The following is a 15,963-nucleotide window of genomic DNA, read 5'->3' on the forward strand; positions in this document are numbered from 1 at the left end:
ACCAGCAGGCAAAAATTTTGTGCATACCATAAAATCTTAGTATACAGAGTCTTGAATTGAAATCTACTCCCAAGAACTGTACGATGAGTTAGTAACTGCTTTAAAGAAGCAGCAAATGTCTCACTATAGATTATCTGTGATTATAGGGGAGTTCAGCAAAGGCATCATTAAAAAACATAGGATTTCTAATTTCAATAGATTTATTAAAACAAATATAAGTCATTTCTACTTATTCACAGATATATGCATACACATACATGTACACTTTTCATAGAGGTGATTTTCTTCAGATGATTTGTCCTACATTATCCAGTGTGGGCTGCACAAATTCATAATGTGTGAATTTGTGACACAAATTTATATTGTGTCAGCATGTTTTGGGCACTTTGTGGTTTACATGGGTAGGTTGCTTATACTTGATAAGGGGACATGATACACGCTGATAGGGCAATCTATCTTAGTGGTTTATACAATAGACTCTGGAAGCCAAAGAGCCTGAAGGCTGCTATTACCAGTTCTTTTCTTATTCTAGTATGTGAACTTGGCAAATTACTAAACTTCTCTGAGCAATGGTTCTTCCTTCTCTGATGGGAGAATATAGGATCGACTTCATTGAATCTTTTTTTAGTGAGAAATAAATGAGATTAACATATGTAAAACACTTTACACAATGTCTTGTTTGACACACGGTGAGTGCTTAATTAATGCTAGCAATTATGAAAGGTTGAATGTTGATGTAAATTATTTATTACTCAGACCAGCCAACTAGCTTTCAAGCACCACTTTCCATAAAAGCATGCTTGAGTTAGCATTCCTCTTCAAAGAACTCCTATTGACTAGTAATGTTACCCATCATCTCTTGAATGTATACTTGTACACAGTTCATCCATTTACTTATAATTTTTTCTCAGTATTAACATAAAATATTTTCCTAAACATATTATTAAAGTAGCAATAAACATTATAATTACTCTATCTGCTTGTACTTCACATTTTTTCTAAGTATTCCCTTTGTAATAATCTTATCTATTAACAACCAGTAACTACTATAATAATGTTTCATTGTTGCTATCGACACTATATTGAATGTGTTAAATATTGGAAAACTGATAGCCTTAGCCTCTCCACATTTCTGAATAAGTTCTGCCCCAAATTGAGGCTTCAGTAGCCAGGCCTGAGGGTAGAGTTGATGTACACAACAGCTTCAAGCAATTTAACAGTAAGAATTTCACAATTATGAGATGCAATGAAAAAGTTAAAGGATCAAGTTTAAGAAAATGATCAGAGAGCAGGAATCATGACCCAAGCTAAAGCAACAGGTTGAGAGGTAAGACACATGTTACCCCAAGCCTATAATTATCATAAAATATGGTGCTACCATGAGGAAAACCATTTGGTAGAGAGAAGGCTCTTAAGGGTATCGTTTTGAATCAAAACTGAAATAATTTTTCTTTCTTTTTTGCTTGAAAAACAGAGAAATTCGTTTGTCATATCTCATCAAATCTTCTACATCAAGCTACATCATGTTAAACAAGAACATTCTGCTGTTGTGTCTCCAGATTAGTCTCCTAGGAATCACTCTTGGTGGGAATGTTCTGATTTGGCCAATGGAAGGTAGTCACTGGCTGAACATTAAGATAATTATAGATGAGTTGATTGAAAAAGAGCATAATGTAACTGTCTTAGTTGCCTCTGGTGCACTTTTCATCACGCCAACCTCGACCCCATCTCTGACATTTGAAATATATAAGGTGGCCTTTGGCAAAGAAAGAATAGAAGGACTGATCAAGGACTTTGTTTTGACATGGATGGAAAAGAGGCCATCTCCTTCAACCATTTGGAGATTCTATCAAGATATAGCCAAAGTCATCAAGGACTTCCACATGGTATCTAGAGAAATCTGTGATGGTGTTCTTAAAAACCAAAAGCTGATGGACAAGCTGAAGAAAAGCAAATTTGAGGTCCTGATATCAGATCCAGTATTTCCTTGTGGTGATATAGTAGCTTTAAAGCTGGGAATTCCATTTATGTACTCCCTCAGGTTTTCTCCAGCCTCAACAGTGGAAAAACATTGTGGGAAGGTACCATTCCCTCCTTCCTATGTTCCTGCCACTTTATCAGAACTCACGGACCAGATGTCTTTCACTGACAGAATAAGAAATTTCATCTCCTACAGTCTACAGGACTACATGTTTAACACTCTTTGGAAATCATGGGATTCCTACTATAGTAAAGCTTTGGGTATGTAATATTCTTTTATTATTATCTGAATTAGAACAGAGCTTTGTATCACCTCTTTACTTCCCTGTGGCTATTATTTTTCAATCCTACCTATTGATTACTATTAGTATCACTTGAGAGCAGGAAGGAAGATAAGTAACAATATGCTTTGTAACTATCATGGGTTTTCTAATTTTATGGACTCAAAGATACCAACTAAATTCTTTTACGGGTAACATATAGCAACAAATATTTTAGTTTAAAAATAGGACTGAATTCTCATTTAGATATTGCACTGAAAACACATATTGCCTAGAAACTTCAGTGGTGTGTAGGGAAAACTGGAAGAGATTGTTTCCTACAAGTCCATTATTAACATAGAATGTGTGTGTGTGTGTGTGTGTGTGTGTGTGTGTGTGTGTTTAAAAACATACAGGCATACAGATAATCTCTGATCATTGTTCATATATCTCTCACTGTTTACTAGGTATGCCCTTAGGTAGGGAGGTTACAACATAGATTAAGATGAAGTTCCTGGCTTCAAGAATTTAAGTCAAGCAGAGAAGTCATACAAGAAAGAGAATGTTTATAATATGAACGATTGGATAATGGAAATATGTATAAAGAACAGAGAGGGCATAAAGGAGATGAACAGTATGTGACAGAAGAGAGTGACATTCTGAGAAACTAGAGGTGATATACAAAGAAAAATTTAAACAGTGAATATGAATTTCCCTGCAAAATAAGTGTGGGGAAGGAAACTGTGCCCAATGTTGTGGAGTCTTAAAATAGCACATGTGTGCTGGGTATTACTGATGATTCATTTTTTATGAAGGTCAAAGTGTAAGATGCATGTAAAAGAACCATGGAGATATCAGGATTGCAAAAATGAATTAATCCAATAAATATTTTCAGAGCCTCTTGTATGTTATGCTAATCATTTGGTTTTTTATCTATTGAACAACTGGGAACTGTTTAAAGGGATGTATAGATTGCATCTTATATAAAATATCTAGATAGATGTGGACCCAGAGTGAGATGGTCTTAGGCTACAGGCTTCTGCGTGACTCCAGGAAAGATGTGGTAAGAGCATGTATGAATGAAGTAGCTTACGGGTGGAGAAGAATAATGTAGATGAAACTGTGTAGTAAGGCAATTAGGAAAGAAGGCTCTTGATAAACAATTTCTGGTTACAAGTGTGCGACCATGGAGAAGTAATTAATTCTCTTTACACCTGCATTTATTTATCCCATCTCTAACAGGGCTACTGCAAGGACTAAATTAGTTAACAATACAAGGATTTTACAAAAGTGTCTATGAGCTAGAACCATTCAATTTGTGTTAGCTGTGTTAGCTGTGAAATTAGTAAAAGCTAATGGCTAATTGGTAAGGCATGTTAAGAGGCATGAGGAAGAGATTAAGATGGTTTCTTTTTTTAATGGAGGTTTAATTGACATATAACATATTGGTTTCAGGTGTACAATCTAATGATTCTCTCTAAATATATATATATTTATATTTATATATTTATATCTATATCTATATTTATATTTATATATATTTAGAGAGAGATTATAGAGATATTATATATATTATATATACTATATGTTATATAGTATGTATAATAATAAATTATTATTGTATTATTATATTATATATCATAATATATAATATTATTTTATATTAATATATAATATTATATATTATATATTATATTAATATTATTATATTATTATATATTATATATATTGTATATTATATATATTTAGAGAGAGAGAGATATTGTGTGTATATATATATATATATATATATACAAAATGATCAGCACATTAAGTCTAGTTAACACTTGTCACCATACATAAATAATTTTTTCCTGTGGTAAGAACTTTTAAGATCTACTCTTCTAGCAACTTTCAAATATACAATACAGTATTAACTATAGTTGCCATGCTGTATATTATTACATCTCTAGGACTTAATTTACTTTGTAACTGGAAGTTTGTTCCTTTTGACCCTCTTCGCCCATTTCACCACCCTCCAACTCTCCACCTCTGGCAACCACCAATTTGTTCTCTGTAACAATGAGATTTTTTTTTTCATATTCCATGCATAAATGAAATCATACAATATTTGTCTTTCTCTGACTTATTTCACTTAGCATATGCCCTCAAAGTCCATTCACATTGTCATAAATAACAGGATTCCCTTCTTTTTATGGCTGAATAATATTCAATTCTAGATACATATGCCACAGCTTTTTTATTCATTCACCCATTGATGGACACCTAGGTGGTTTCCATGTCTTGGTTAGTGTAAATAATTATGAAATGAACATGTGGGGTGCAGATATCTTTTCGAAAGAGTGATTTTGTTTCCTTTATGTATAACCCAGAAGTAAAATTATTGGATGACATAGTAGTTCTATTTTTAATTTTTTGAGGAATATCTATACTGTTTTCCATAGTGACTGTACCAATTTACAGTCCCATCAACAGTACCCAAGGGTTCCCTTTTTCCCCATATCCTTGCCAACAGTTGTTATGCCTTATCTTTTTGATAATTACCATTCTGACAGGTGTCAGGTAATATCTCATTGTAGTTTTGATTTCCATTTCCCTCATGATTGGTGATGCTGACCACTTTTTTTTGTACCTGTTGGCCATTAGTATATTTTCTTTGGAAAAATATCTATTCATATCCTCTGGCTGTTTTTTTTTTTTTAATCAGGTGGTTTTGTTTTGTTTGCTCTTGAGTTATATGAGTTTTTATATATTTCAGATAGTGACCTCTTATTAGATGTATGATTTGCAAATATTTTTCCCATTAGGTAAGTTGTTTCTTCATTTTCTGGTGGTTTCCTTTGCTGTGTAGAAACTTTTTAGTTTGATGTAGTTACATTTGTTTTGTTTTTGTTTTCTTTTGTTACTTTTGCTTTTGGAGTCAAATCATCACCAAGACTGAGGTCAATCTGCTTACCACTTAAGTTTTATTCTAGGAGTTTTATGGTTTCAGGTCTTATCATCAAGTCTTTAAACAATTTTCAGTTAGTTTTTGTGTATGGTGTAAGAAAATGATCCAGTTTCATTCTTCTGCCGGTCCAGTTTTCCCAACACCACTTATTGAATAGGCTATCTTTTCCCCCATTACATTTTCTTGGCTTCTTTGTCATAAATTAATTGACCATAAATGTGTGGGTTCATTGATGAGGATTGTTAAGAGGATTGTTAACTGGCTCATCATCTCCTGTGGGTATGTTAAATAGTTTTCCCCAAATTCAAAAGTAGATGTTTTATCTCCTGGGATGTAAATGAAGACTTGAGTTGTACTGTTATTCAGAGAGAATAAGCATAGCTACTATGTTGATTATAAACTATCCTATGAAGATAGAAGTGAATGATCAATATTGTAGGGCTAAAACAGGATCTTAAAAATGAAGAAAGAGGATAATGAAATGACAATTTTATGAGGCAATTAAGTTGTCAAGATCTGCAAAAACCCTTTAATCTTCTCATGCATATAGTAAACAGGGACATCTGAACATGCGCAGTATCTCAGTTAATGAAATAGAGGAATGTAGGTAGAGAGCTCCTTGGTCATGATATGTTTACATTTTTACCTTATTACTTATTTTTTTTCAACTATTTGTTCTCAATCTTGAAATAATAAGTATCACGATCGTAATTCCTCTTATTCATATTGGTGAGATTATTCCCCAGATAAACCTTCCTCATACTGGGAGTCATAGAATCACATGTTCCTTTGTATTTTGCTTGTAAATTAATACTGGTAATAAGACTACACAATTTTCCCGTCATAAGACATGAGACTATTCTTTCTTAACAATGTGTTCATGGAAGTGTAATAAAGATTTCTAAAAATGTTCTTATCCTTCGATTTTGATAATATCATGTTTCCAATCAAATTACACTCTTTTGACTTAAAATGACTATTTAAGTTTGTCTTTACAAGCAATATTCTTCTTATTGATGCTGAGGGACATGAACACTCATATTGAAAAGACCAGGTAAGAAAGTAAAAGTATTGACATGACAGAGTAGTTTATTTTTGTGCAAGCCTTTGTACAGGGAGAATGATAAATAGTGCTGACATAAAAATCACTTCCTTCCAATGTGTAATTTCTTCTACTTTAGTTTGAATGCTCTGATCAAAGTCGTTGCAATGAACTCTCAAGTCTCAAACTGGCACACCTGAGCAAAAATTAGGACTTTCTCTAAGATTACTTTTCTGTAGTGGAATGCAATAATAAGCTCAGAGTGAGTTCTTAATCTCTGCTAATTATTAGGAATCAGATCTTATAATGTCTAAATTACTTCTTTTATCCCAGGTTGTGGGTATTTGGTTCAAACTCATGGTTCAAAATCTTAATAGCAATAGCAGTTAACATTTGTTGATTCCTTCCTGTGCACTAGATACTGTGATAAGTCCTTCACATATTATATCTCTTTATCTTTGCAATGAATTTATGAAGAAAAAGCTACTATCACAGGTGAGAATATTGAGGCTTGGAAATATCGATTGTCAACATAAAATTATATAGTGACTGGTAGGAGAAAACGGTTTTCATATGAAAGTCTGACACCAAAACTTCTAGAACAATTTTTCTTTCCTTTCAAAGTTTCAGTTGCAAATCCATCAATTATTCAGAATATTTTTTAGGTTAAACTTGCTTGGGTACTTTTCCTCTTCCTTTAGGTGGACTTAGCTTTTGAAATCTGCTATCCCAGATTTTACTTAATTAAATTTGCTAAATGGAGTTTAATTAACTCATGTTATCATCAGGAAACTTGTTGTTTCTTTAGGCATATGTCTCCATGTGACTGTTGCCTGGAGCGAATTGTCTGAGGATAGGTTTCTGGTCCTAAAAGAACTTTAAAAGCAAACTTTAACTGAAAGTATGAAAAGGCTTCTGCAGATTTCAAATGTATTTATATAAAACTGAACCAAGAAAATTATATTTTTGTGTACATATTAATAACAATAAAACTCCACCAAAATTGGGGGAACAATTAAGAAAATAATAATATGGCATTTTAATGCCAGTAAAAAATATTTATAATCCATAAACATTACCTATTGCTATCAACAGTTTTATCCTTTAGCCAGTATAGAAACAAATAGCTTTTTTTATGTGAATAATCTTTATATATTAGATTTATATGAATACATATGTTTTATTATCCATGAATATTTGGTGAATAATCTCTGAGAACTAATGCCATCTATAATAACAATAGACTTTCCTGTAAATATATTAAATAGGAAAAACAACAGATCTTCAAAAAAATTTATGATTGTAATATTCAGACCTTTGCATGAACTAAACACTAAGCACAGGTAATTAATGTAAAATAAAGTGCTAGAAATGAAACAAATGTGAATGTGTATATCTCCAAAATGCTTGATTTCCAGTAGATATTTTAAAGGAGAAAAAAAAATGTATTGGAGTTTTTTCCCTAAAGAGTAATACATGTTGGTTCGGAACATTTTTTTTTTCTTTTTCTCTCTCTTCCCAACCTTTTTCTTGCTTCCTTCTCTCCTCTCTTCCTTCCTTTCTCCTTCAGTTTTTTTATGTAAATTAATTTTGATTGGTTAGAACCAATCAAATGACCTCTGGTAGCATCTCCTTTTCCATAATAACCCCTGAGTGGGCTGACAGCCATTAGATGACATCCAAGATAGAATTTGGTATGGGACATGAGCAGTTTCAAGAGTATGGTCACTCTTTTACCCCCACTCAATGAAAGGGAATGAAGATGATCATTTTTATGGGTATACTCTTGAATTCTATATGTGTGGACTTCTTAAAGCAAACCCTTTGTGAACTTTGGTACTGAATACATTGTTAACCATATCATTTGTGATGGGCCTCAGACTGAGCATGACTGACACAGGAAAACCTGCACCAAAGCTCAGGTGCCCCAGGGGAGCATTACCTGAGAAGTGGAAGAGAGGAGGTGGGTCTAGGTGATGAGATCTGGTTAAATTGGTAATTCTTTTTTATTTTTTTTATGTAAATTTTTTTTAATGTTTATTTATTTGAAAGACAGAGCACAAGCGGGGGAGGGTCAGAGAGAGAGGGAGACACTGAATCTGAAGCAGGCTCCAGGCTCTGAGCTGTCAGCACAGAGCCCGACACGGGGCTCAAACCCAGGGACCGTGAGATCATGACCTGAGCTAAAGTCGGTTGCTTAGCTGACTGAGCCACCCAGGCATCACTGAATTGGTAATTCTTAAAGTAAGATTTTCTCCTTACATTATCATAAATAGCTAACACTTATTGAGCATGGATGCCATTCTGAATAATTTACATGCATTTTTTTTTCATTTAGTCCTCATAACGATAGGAAATAGGCACCATCATTCTCCACCACTTTGTAATGAGGAGGCTGAATAACTTGCCTGAGGTTACAATCAAGAAAGTCGTGAAGCATTTGATGCAAGACACTGAGCTAAAAGGAAAGTTCTAGAAAGATACTCAGTTTATATACAACAAAACAAAGGGGGGAAAAAGTAATCTAATTGAACACTTTCAAAAGGTTTAACTAAATACCAAACAAGATACTCAAAAAAAAAAAAAAAAAAAAAAGGAAACTCTAATGTGAAGCTAAAACTCTAACATCACTAAGGAGTTGATTACTCAGTTTTTTAAAATAGTATTGATGGGAAAATGTTGGGGTTAAGAGCAAATGCTCAGAAATGAATTTTTGGAGCATCTTTGGTGGTTTTATTAAGGCACAGGGACAGGACCCGTGGGCAGAAAGAGCTGCACTGGGGTTGTGAGGAGTGGCTGATTATATACTTTCAAGCTGGGAGGGGGTTAGGGATAGCAAAAGTCTCTAAGGAATTTAAGAAGCAAGGTTTCCAGGACCTTGATGGGGCTAGCTGTTGTTAGGCAAATGTCATTTATTACCATCTAGTAAAACCTTAGTCATGAGACCCTTTAGATGTATATCAGGGGACCATATGCTTGGAAGTTGATTACTAACATATATCTTGAGGGCCTCAAGATAAAGGAATCTTCCAAAGTAATTTTTATATGTAAAAGGAGACTTACAGGGTCCTGGAGGTCAGGATAATGTTAAGTTGTTTGCCTTTTGCTTTTAGCAAAGTATTAACATCAGGGCAGTTGAGTTTCTGGAGGAAGGTCACTCTGTTAGTCCTAAGTACTTCAGCTGTAAGTTGTAAGGAAATTTAATTTGTTCTAAATTTCTTCTGCCTTTGTTCTCCATATCAGTATGGAGGATGGTCTCCAGGCTTTTATGGCCTTTGGGACCATCTCCAAATCCATGAGAAATGAATTAGTACAATTAAATTCTACCCATTCATTATAATACTCAGTGAGCACACACAGGAAGAGGAAACCTTCAAGCCAGGGCATGTAATTGGGGGGAAAAAAATTGTAAGAAAGAACTTGAATACAAAAATGTTATTTTAAGGATTCTCAATTCAAACTGGTAGTATTATACATATTTTAAAGAATTTGAATCTTAATTTAATTTTATACGGATGATATTCTCCAACAAGTGTTATATACACTGTTAAACAACACAAATTCAACTGAGTAAATTTGAATATCTAATTGGATTTATTAAATGGTTCAGGGATTGGACAGCATCCCATCTAGTAAGTAGAGGGGAGCTCTGTAGAGCTATAGAAAAGGAAAGGTTGAAAGAGGACTGGTTGGGGAGAATTATTACCAAAGAATGCAGTGTTTTAGGCAAAGTTGCCTTCCTAAGGGGAACAGAAAGTTCAGCAGATTACTTCCTGAGGTTTACCCGGATATTCCAGCTTGGCTGGTTAAAGGTTTCAAACTGGGGATTGAAACTGCAATTAGATTAGATATTAAATCTTTGTTTACTGATGTGGAACCTTAGCATGGCTTCATTTGGGGCCTGCACTTCTCTCTTTAAAAACACAAATTTTATCAAATAAGATTGAGAGAACTTTCTGTTTATTTTATCACCATTTGGAATACTTCCTTTCAAAATAAGCAGAATGAAAATGAGAACTTGATTCAAAGCACAAGGATTATATGCTAATTGGTGCAAACTTTCTCTGGCTGACTTAGTTTTCACTCATACCTACTCATATGTTCATGTTTCAGAAACATATGTAAAAATATCATTTTCTGGACTCTTTAATTATGTTTGAGATGTCATATTATCAAATATTCACCACTACAAAATATGTTTTTCTAATTTTTGCTGTTATAAAATATATCTCACATTTTAAAAAGTAGAATAAAGGGTCTCCTGGGTGACTCAGTCTGTTAAGCATCTGACTTCGGCTTAGGTCATGATCTCACGGTTCATTGAGTTCGAGCCCTGCATCGGTCTCTGTGCTGACAGCTCAGATCCTGGGGCCTGCTTTTGATTCTGTGTCTCCCTCTCTTTCTGGACCCCCCACTTGTGCTCTGTATCTCTTTCAAACATAAATAAACATCAAATTAATTAATTAATTAATTAATTAATTAATTAAAAGTACAATAAAAAAAGAAAGAATACTGGGCTGGGAAGTGGAATACTCATGTGTTCATCTATTCTGCCACTTACTAGCAATGTGACTTTGAGATTACTTAAACCTTTCTTGATCTGTTTTCTTACATATAAAATGATGGAGTTGGACAAACTGGACCCATGCTCTCTGCAGAATGACAATCCACTATGCTCTTACCCAAACTTTATTCAGATTACCTATTAGCAAACAAACGTGATAATTTTAAATCACTGAACTTCATTTTTGTCATGAAACCAGGCATATTTGGCAAGAGTTGTTATTTTTCCCATTGATGGAAATTTAAATCTAAGGTTATATCTACATCTGTCCCCAAACATAATTTATTTTTTATCTTTTTAAATTTTTGAATTTGCAACTATGATATACTTCAGGCATACAGGAAACCAGAGGATAAGTATAACAGACATCTCTATCAACACCTGTGAAATTAAACACTGTAACATCAAAGTATAATTTTATATCAAAAAGCATATATATTAGCTATTAATAAATTCTATTATATGCTATTGTTCTTCAATAATTAGATAATTATGTTATTGTCCTGGAAAGGCCACTGTTTAACACTGACAAATTGACTCCTTGGACTCTCCTTGTTTTTTATTCAGGGTGATTTAGGGCTGCCTACATGTATTTGATTCAGGCATATATTTTGATAAGCTTTAAGTGCTAATATAACTATTGTTAATGAATAATCCTTAATTACTTATTATATTCTATTTATCCGGACGTCCATAATTAGACAAATCTAAGTATTTTATAGATAAACTTTTGATTATGCCTTGTACATTGCTGTGTTTTGTGTCCTATTTATTGGAAGGTTGTGATAGCACAGATTTATGAGGACACTTCAAATTCTTTCTACTAGGTCAGTTTTAATGGTCTCCAGGATTACTCATACTCTCCTTTGCTGTTGTGTTTCAAAATCTAATAAATTTTAAAAGTACAGGGGTGTCAGGTGGCTCAGTCGGTTAAACGTCCAACTGATTTAGGCTCAGGTCATGATCTCATGGTTCATAGGTTCAAGCCCCAAGTCAGGCTTTGCACTCACAGGGAGAAGCCTTCTTGGGATTCTGTCCCTCCCACTCTCTCTCTGCCCCTCCCCTGCTCATACTCTCTCTCTCTCTCTCTCTCTCTCTCTCTCTGTTCATAATAAATAAATAAATAAATAAATAAATAAATAAATAAATAAACATCAAAAAAAATTTAAAGACATAATATTGAAATTGAGGCTGACTCTTAAAAGGATACAAGCACAATAATTCTAAAAGCATCACTTCCCTCTCCTCTCTTTCCCTTTCTCTGTCTTTCTGGTCTTTTTGTTACTCAAAGGCCTGTAATTAGTCAATTCAGAGGCAACAGAGCATGAAAAAAAAGCAAACCACTTTATTTCCACTCTCAATTCCTGCTTTCTATCCTTTTAATCACTTTATTGTTCTTATTTTCTCTTTTTAATAGAAACCTCTAATAATTTTAATTTTTTAAATAGAACCATGATATAGCTGCCCTCCTCAGTTTGGCATTTAGTAAGAATCTCAACTGATAGATATCATTTTATCTATGTCTAGCTGGTCATTCTGTAGCTAACCCATTGGTTTCCTGATCAATCTTTAGGCAAATTTATTAAGCTATGAATATTACCAAATACTGCTTTGAACCAAGCAGTTTACAAGACAACTTTGCAGGTATTATTGCTAATCCACAAAGTAATATAACAAATGAATATCATTATCTCTCATTTATGCATGAGAAAACCAAGGCTGAAAGGGTCTAGGTAGTTTTCCAGGGTCACAGTGCTTGTAAAAGAAGTTTTTAAATCTGGGGCTATTGAATGCTAGTGTCCACATATTTTAAGCTACTACACAGCTCCAAGTGAAAAAGCATGTTGTTCCTTCTGGTGCCAGGCCCTATCCTCCTGATTTGGTGTGAAGATGCCATATGGAAGAAAGTGAAAAATTCCCTGCACCAAGGAGATGATTGTAAATATGCTTTATCAGAGAAGAAAACTCTCCTCTATCAAATGTGTAGTAATTTATTCTATAACCCAATTAATCTAAAACATCTTGAAATGTCCAAGAAACCTCTTCTAAATGAAAGTTGTTTTTAATTTTTTTCCTAAATATGAGCCATGGGGAAGTGATCATAAGGCTGGTCATTGTGCATTCCCAAAGCTTCTAACACTTTCAAAGATGAGGCATAATACTGTAGATCTCCAGCAATTTCTCAAATGATGGTATGATGATGGCCCAAATTGCCCTATTTTGTCATATGCTTTTGGGTATGCAACTCAGTATTAATTTCACTATGTATGAAATGGAGCAAATCATTTGTGCCTCACAGGTTCCATGAAGGACTGAATTAGACAATGTATGTAAAAATGCCTTGTGATATGGGTGGCCTGCGTGGCTCAGTCAGTGAAGCATTGGACTTCGGCTCAGGTCATGATCTCAGGGTTTGGTTCATGAATTTAAGCCTCACATCAGACTCTCTGCTGTTAGCATGGGGTCTGCTTCGGATCCTTTCTCCCTCTCTTTCTGCCCCTCCCCTACTCGTGCTTTTTCTCTCTCTAAAGAATAAATAAATAAATAAATAAATAAATAAATAAATAAATAAATATTAGCTGCTCCTGAGTGGCTCAGTCAGTAAAGGGTCTGGCTCTTGATTTTGGCTCAGTTTATAATCTCACGGTTTGTGAGTTCAAGCCCCAAATCAGGCTCTGAATTGACGGTGTGGAGCCTGCTTGGGATTCTCTCTCTCCCTCTGTCTCTGCCCCTCCCCCTGCTTGCTCTCTTGCTCTTTCTCAAAAATAAATAAGTAAAAAGTAAAGACTAAAAATATGCCTTGTAATAAAGGACATCTAATTTGAAGATACCATAAGTTCTGAGTAAATGGCTTTAGCAATAAGAACTAATATTTTTTGTTAACCTAATTTGGGAAAAGGTTTATTAAATTGAAGACACGTTTTATAGTTATTATCACAGAGTACACAGATACCAGGCTTATAACTTGACTTCTTTTCCTTTAAAATAGGATTTGAAATATCATTTAAAATATCATTTCTGTTGTCAGAATAATCATATTAATGCATATAAAGGTTTGAATTATATCTTTTTCCTTTTAATCTATAGATCAATTGACCTATGAATGAGTGTAGCCATCACATTAAATATTATTTTATTTGAAAAATATGCCTAAATATACTTTGAAAATTTCTTTTTATATTAAAAGATCTACAGTAGGATGGTTTTTGTTGTGGATATCCCCATGTCTAAGAAGTTTGTCCAGCTGCTGGTTTTTATTTTGACTTTGACTAAAATTGTTCTTAATGGAAATGTGCTAATTTGGCCAACGGATGGTAGCCATTGGTTAAATATTGAGCTCATTCTAGAAGAGCTGATCCAAAGAAATCACAATGTGACTGTACTGGCTTCATCAGCAACTCTATTCATCAACTCCAATCCTGATTCTCCTGTGAATTTTGAAGTGATACCTATCTCCTATAAGAGCAGCAATATAGACTCCTTAATTGAACACATGATAATGCTGTGGATAGACCACAGACCAACTCCTCTCACTCTCTGGACTTTCTACAAAGAACTAGGAAAATTTCTAGATGCTGCTTTTCGAATGAATATACAAATCTGTGATGGAGTATTAAACAACACCAAGTTACTGGCAAGACTTCAGGAAGGTGGTTTTGATGTATTGTTAGCAGACCCAGTAACTGTCTGTGGGGACCTGGTTGCTCTGAAATTAGGAATTCCATTTGTGTACACACTGAGGTTCTCTCCAGCCTCAACAGTGGAGAGACACTGTGGGAAAATCCCCGCACCTGCCTCCTATGTTCCTGCAGCTTTGTCAGAGCTCACTGACCACATGACCTTTGGTGAGAGGGTAAAAAATACTATATCCTATCTTCTGCAAGACTACATATTTGAATCCTATTGGGGAGAATGGAATTCATACTACAGCAAAGTTCTAGGTAAGTCTCTAAAATATTGTCTTATTAATGACTCCAGATACCTTATTTATCTTGACAGTAATACAGCAAAGGTTTCTATTCCACTGCACATGCCAGGCTGAAGTACAGATAGTTATTATAAATATAATTCTCTCTACAAGATCATTATTTTTGGATAAGTTTGTAAAAAATGTAATGGTGTTATTAATATGTATGTAGTGTTTCAATGCAAATAATCTCGTGACTATTTAGGTAGTGGCTTTCCAGTGAGTAAATCAATCTTCCTATATAAATGAAAGTGTCTTTACTAGGATGAACTGCAACCCTGCTAAAAAATACCTGCCCAATATTTTGAAGTATACATGATTTACTTTCTCTTCTTCACTGCTCATTCTTTTGTAGGTCTGCAGAAAACTTTAAAAGGCCTAGGACTGGGGGGCACCTGAGTGTTTCAGTCAGTTGAGCATCCAACTTCATCTCAGGTCATGATCTCATGGTTCGTGAGTTCGAGCCCCGCATCAGGCTCTGTGTTGACAGCTCGGAGCCTGGAGCCTGGTTCGGATTCTGTGCCTCCCTCTTTCTCTGCCTCTACCCGGGTCACACTCTGTCTGTCTGTCAAAAATAATAAATAAACATTAAAAAAAAGGTTCAACACTGATAAAAGGCCTAGCATTGGGGATTGGAAACCTGACTTTATACCCTGCCCTTCTCTATCTCTCCATCCTTAGGCTCCTTTGGGTGCTTAGACTAGCATGGCTCCAACTTAATTTCCCTGTATCTTTTGGCAATCCTCAAGTTTCATGGCCTCACAGATCCCTTAGGGGGATCAAATAAAATAATGTAAACAAGGCCAGCTCTGGTTGGTTGTTTATATTTCTGATCTCTTTCTGATACTTATGAACCCTCCTTCATTTTTCTATTTTCTTCTCTCCTGAATGTTTTTTTTATCTAGATTTATCAGTAGCACCAGGAGTATTAATTAACAGCAGAAATTAACTGTTGATGATATCAATGCTACTTTTTCACGAAGATAAGATGCAAAATATTGTCCTTTTACATACCTTTCAGGCTCCCTCTCTCTCACTCTTTATTTTCCTTTCTTTCTCCTTCCTCTCTTCTTTCCCTCCCTCCCCTCCTTCCTTCCTTCTATCATGCTTTCATTGTGTAAAAAACAGCATTTCTTGAACACCAACCCAGTACCTGCCACTTTTCTAAGTACAGTTGGCAAAACAGATCAAAATCTCTAC

The 15,963-nt window shown here is 34.5% G+C and overlaps 1 protein-coding gene across 4 annotated transcripts in view; it reads left to right on the forward strand.

Annotated features, from left to right (window-relative positions):
* Positions 1-1,523: 1,523 nt before the first annotated feature.
* Positions 1,524-15,963, forward strand: part of LOC122217127 (UDP-glucuronosyltransferase 2A1) — a 61,618-nt gene continuing 47,178 nt past the window's right edge. For 2 of the 4 annotated variants that reach the window (XM_042934021.1, XM_042934022.1), the window contains exons 1-2: positions 1,524-2,239; positions 14,106-14,737. In XM_042934021.1, coding sequence (XP_042789955.1) covers positions 1,524-2,239; positions 14,106-14,737 — 1,348 coding nt within the window. Of the gene's footprint in view, positions 2,242-14,105; positions 14,738-15,963 lie in introns of all 4 variants that reach the window. The other 2 variants (XM_042934023.1, XM_042934025.1) reach the window with 1 other exon arrangement.

The sequence above is a fragment of the Panthera leo genome, chromosome B1 (genome assembly GCF_018350215.1).
Source record: "Panthera leo isolate Ple1 chromosome B1, P.leo_Ple1_pat1.1, whole genome shotgun sequence".
NCBI classification, from domain to species: domain Eukaryota; kingdom Metazoa; phylum Chordata; class Mammalia; order Carnivora; family Felidae; genus Panthera; species Panthera leo.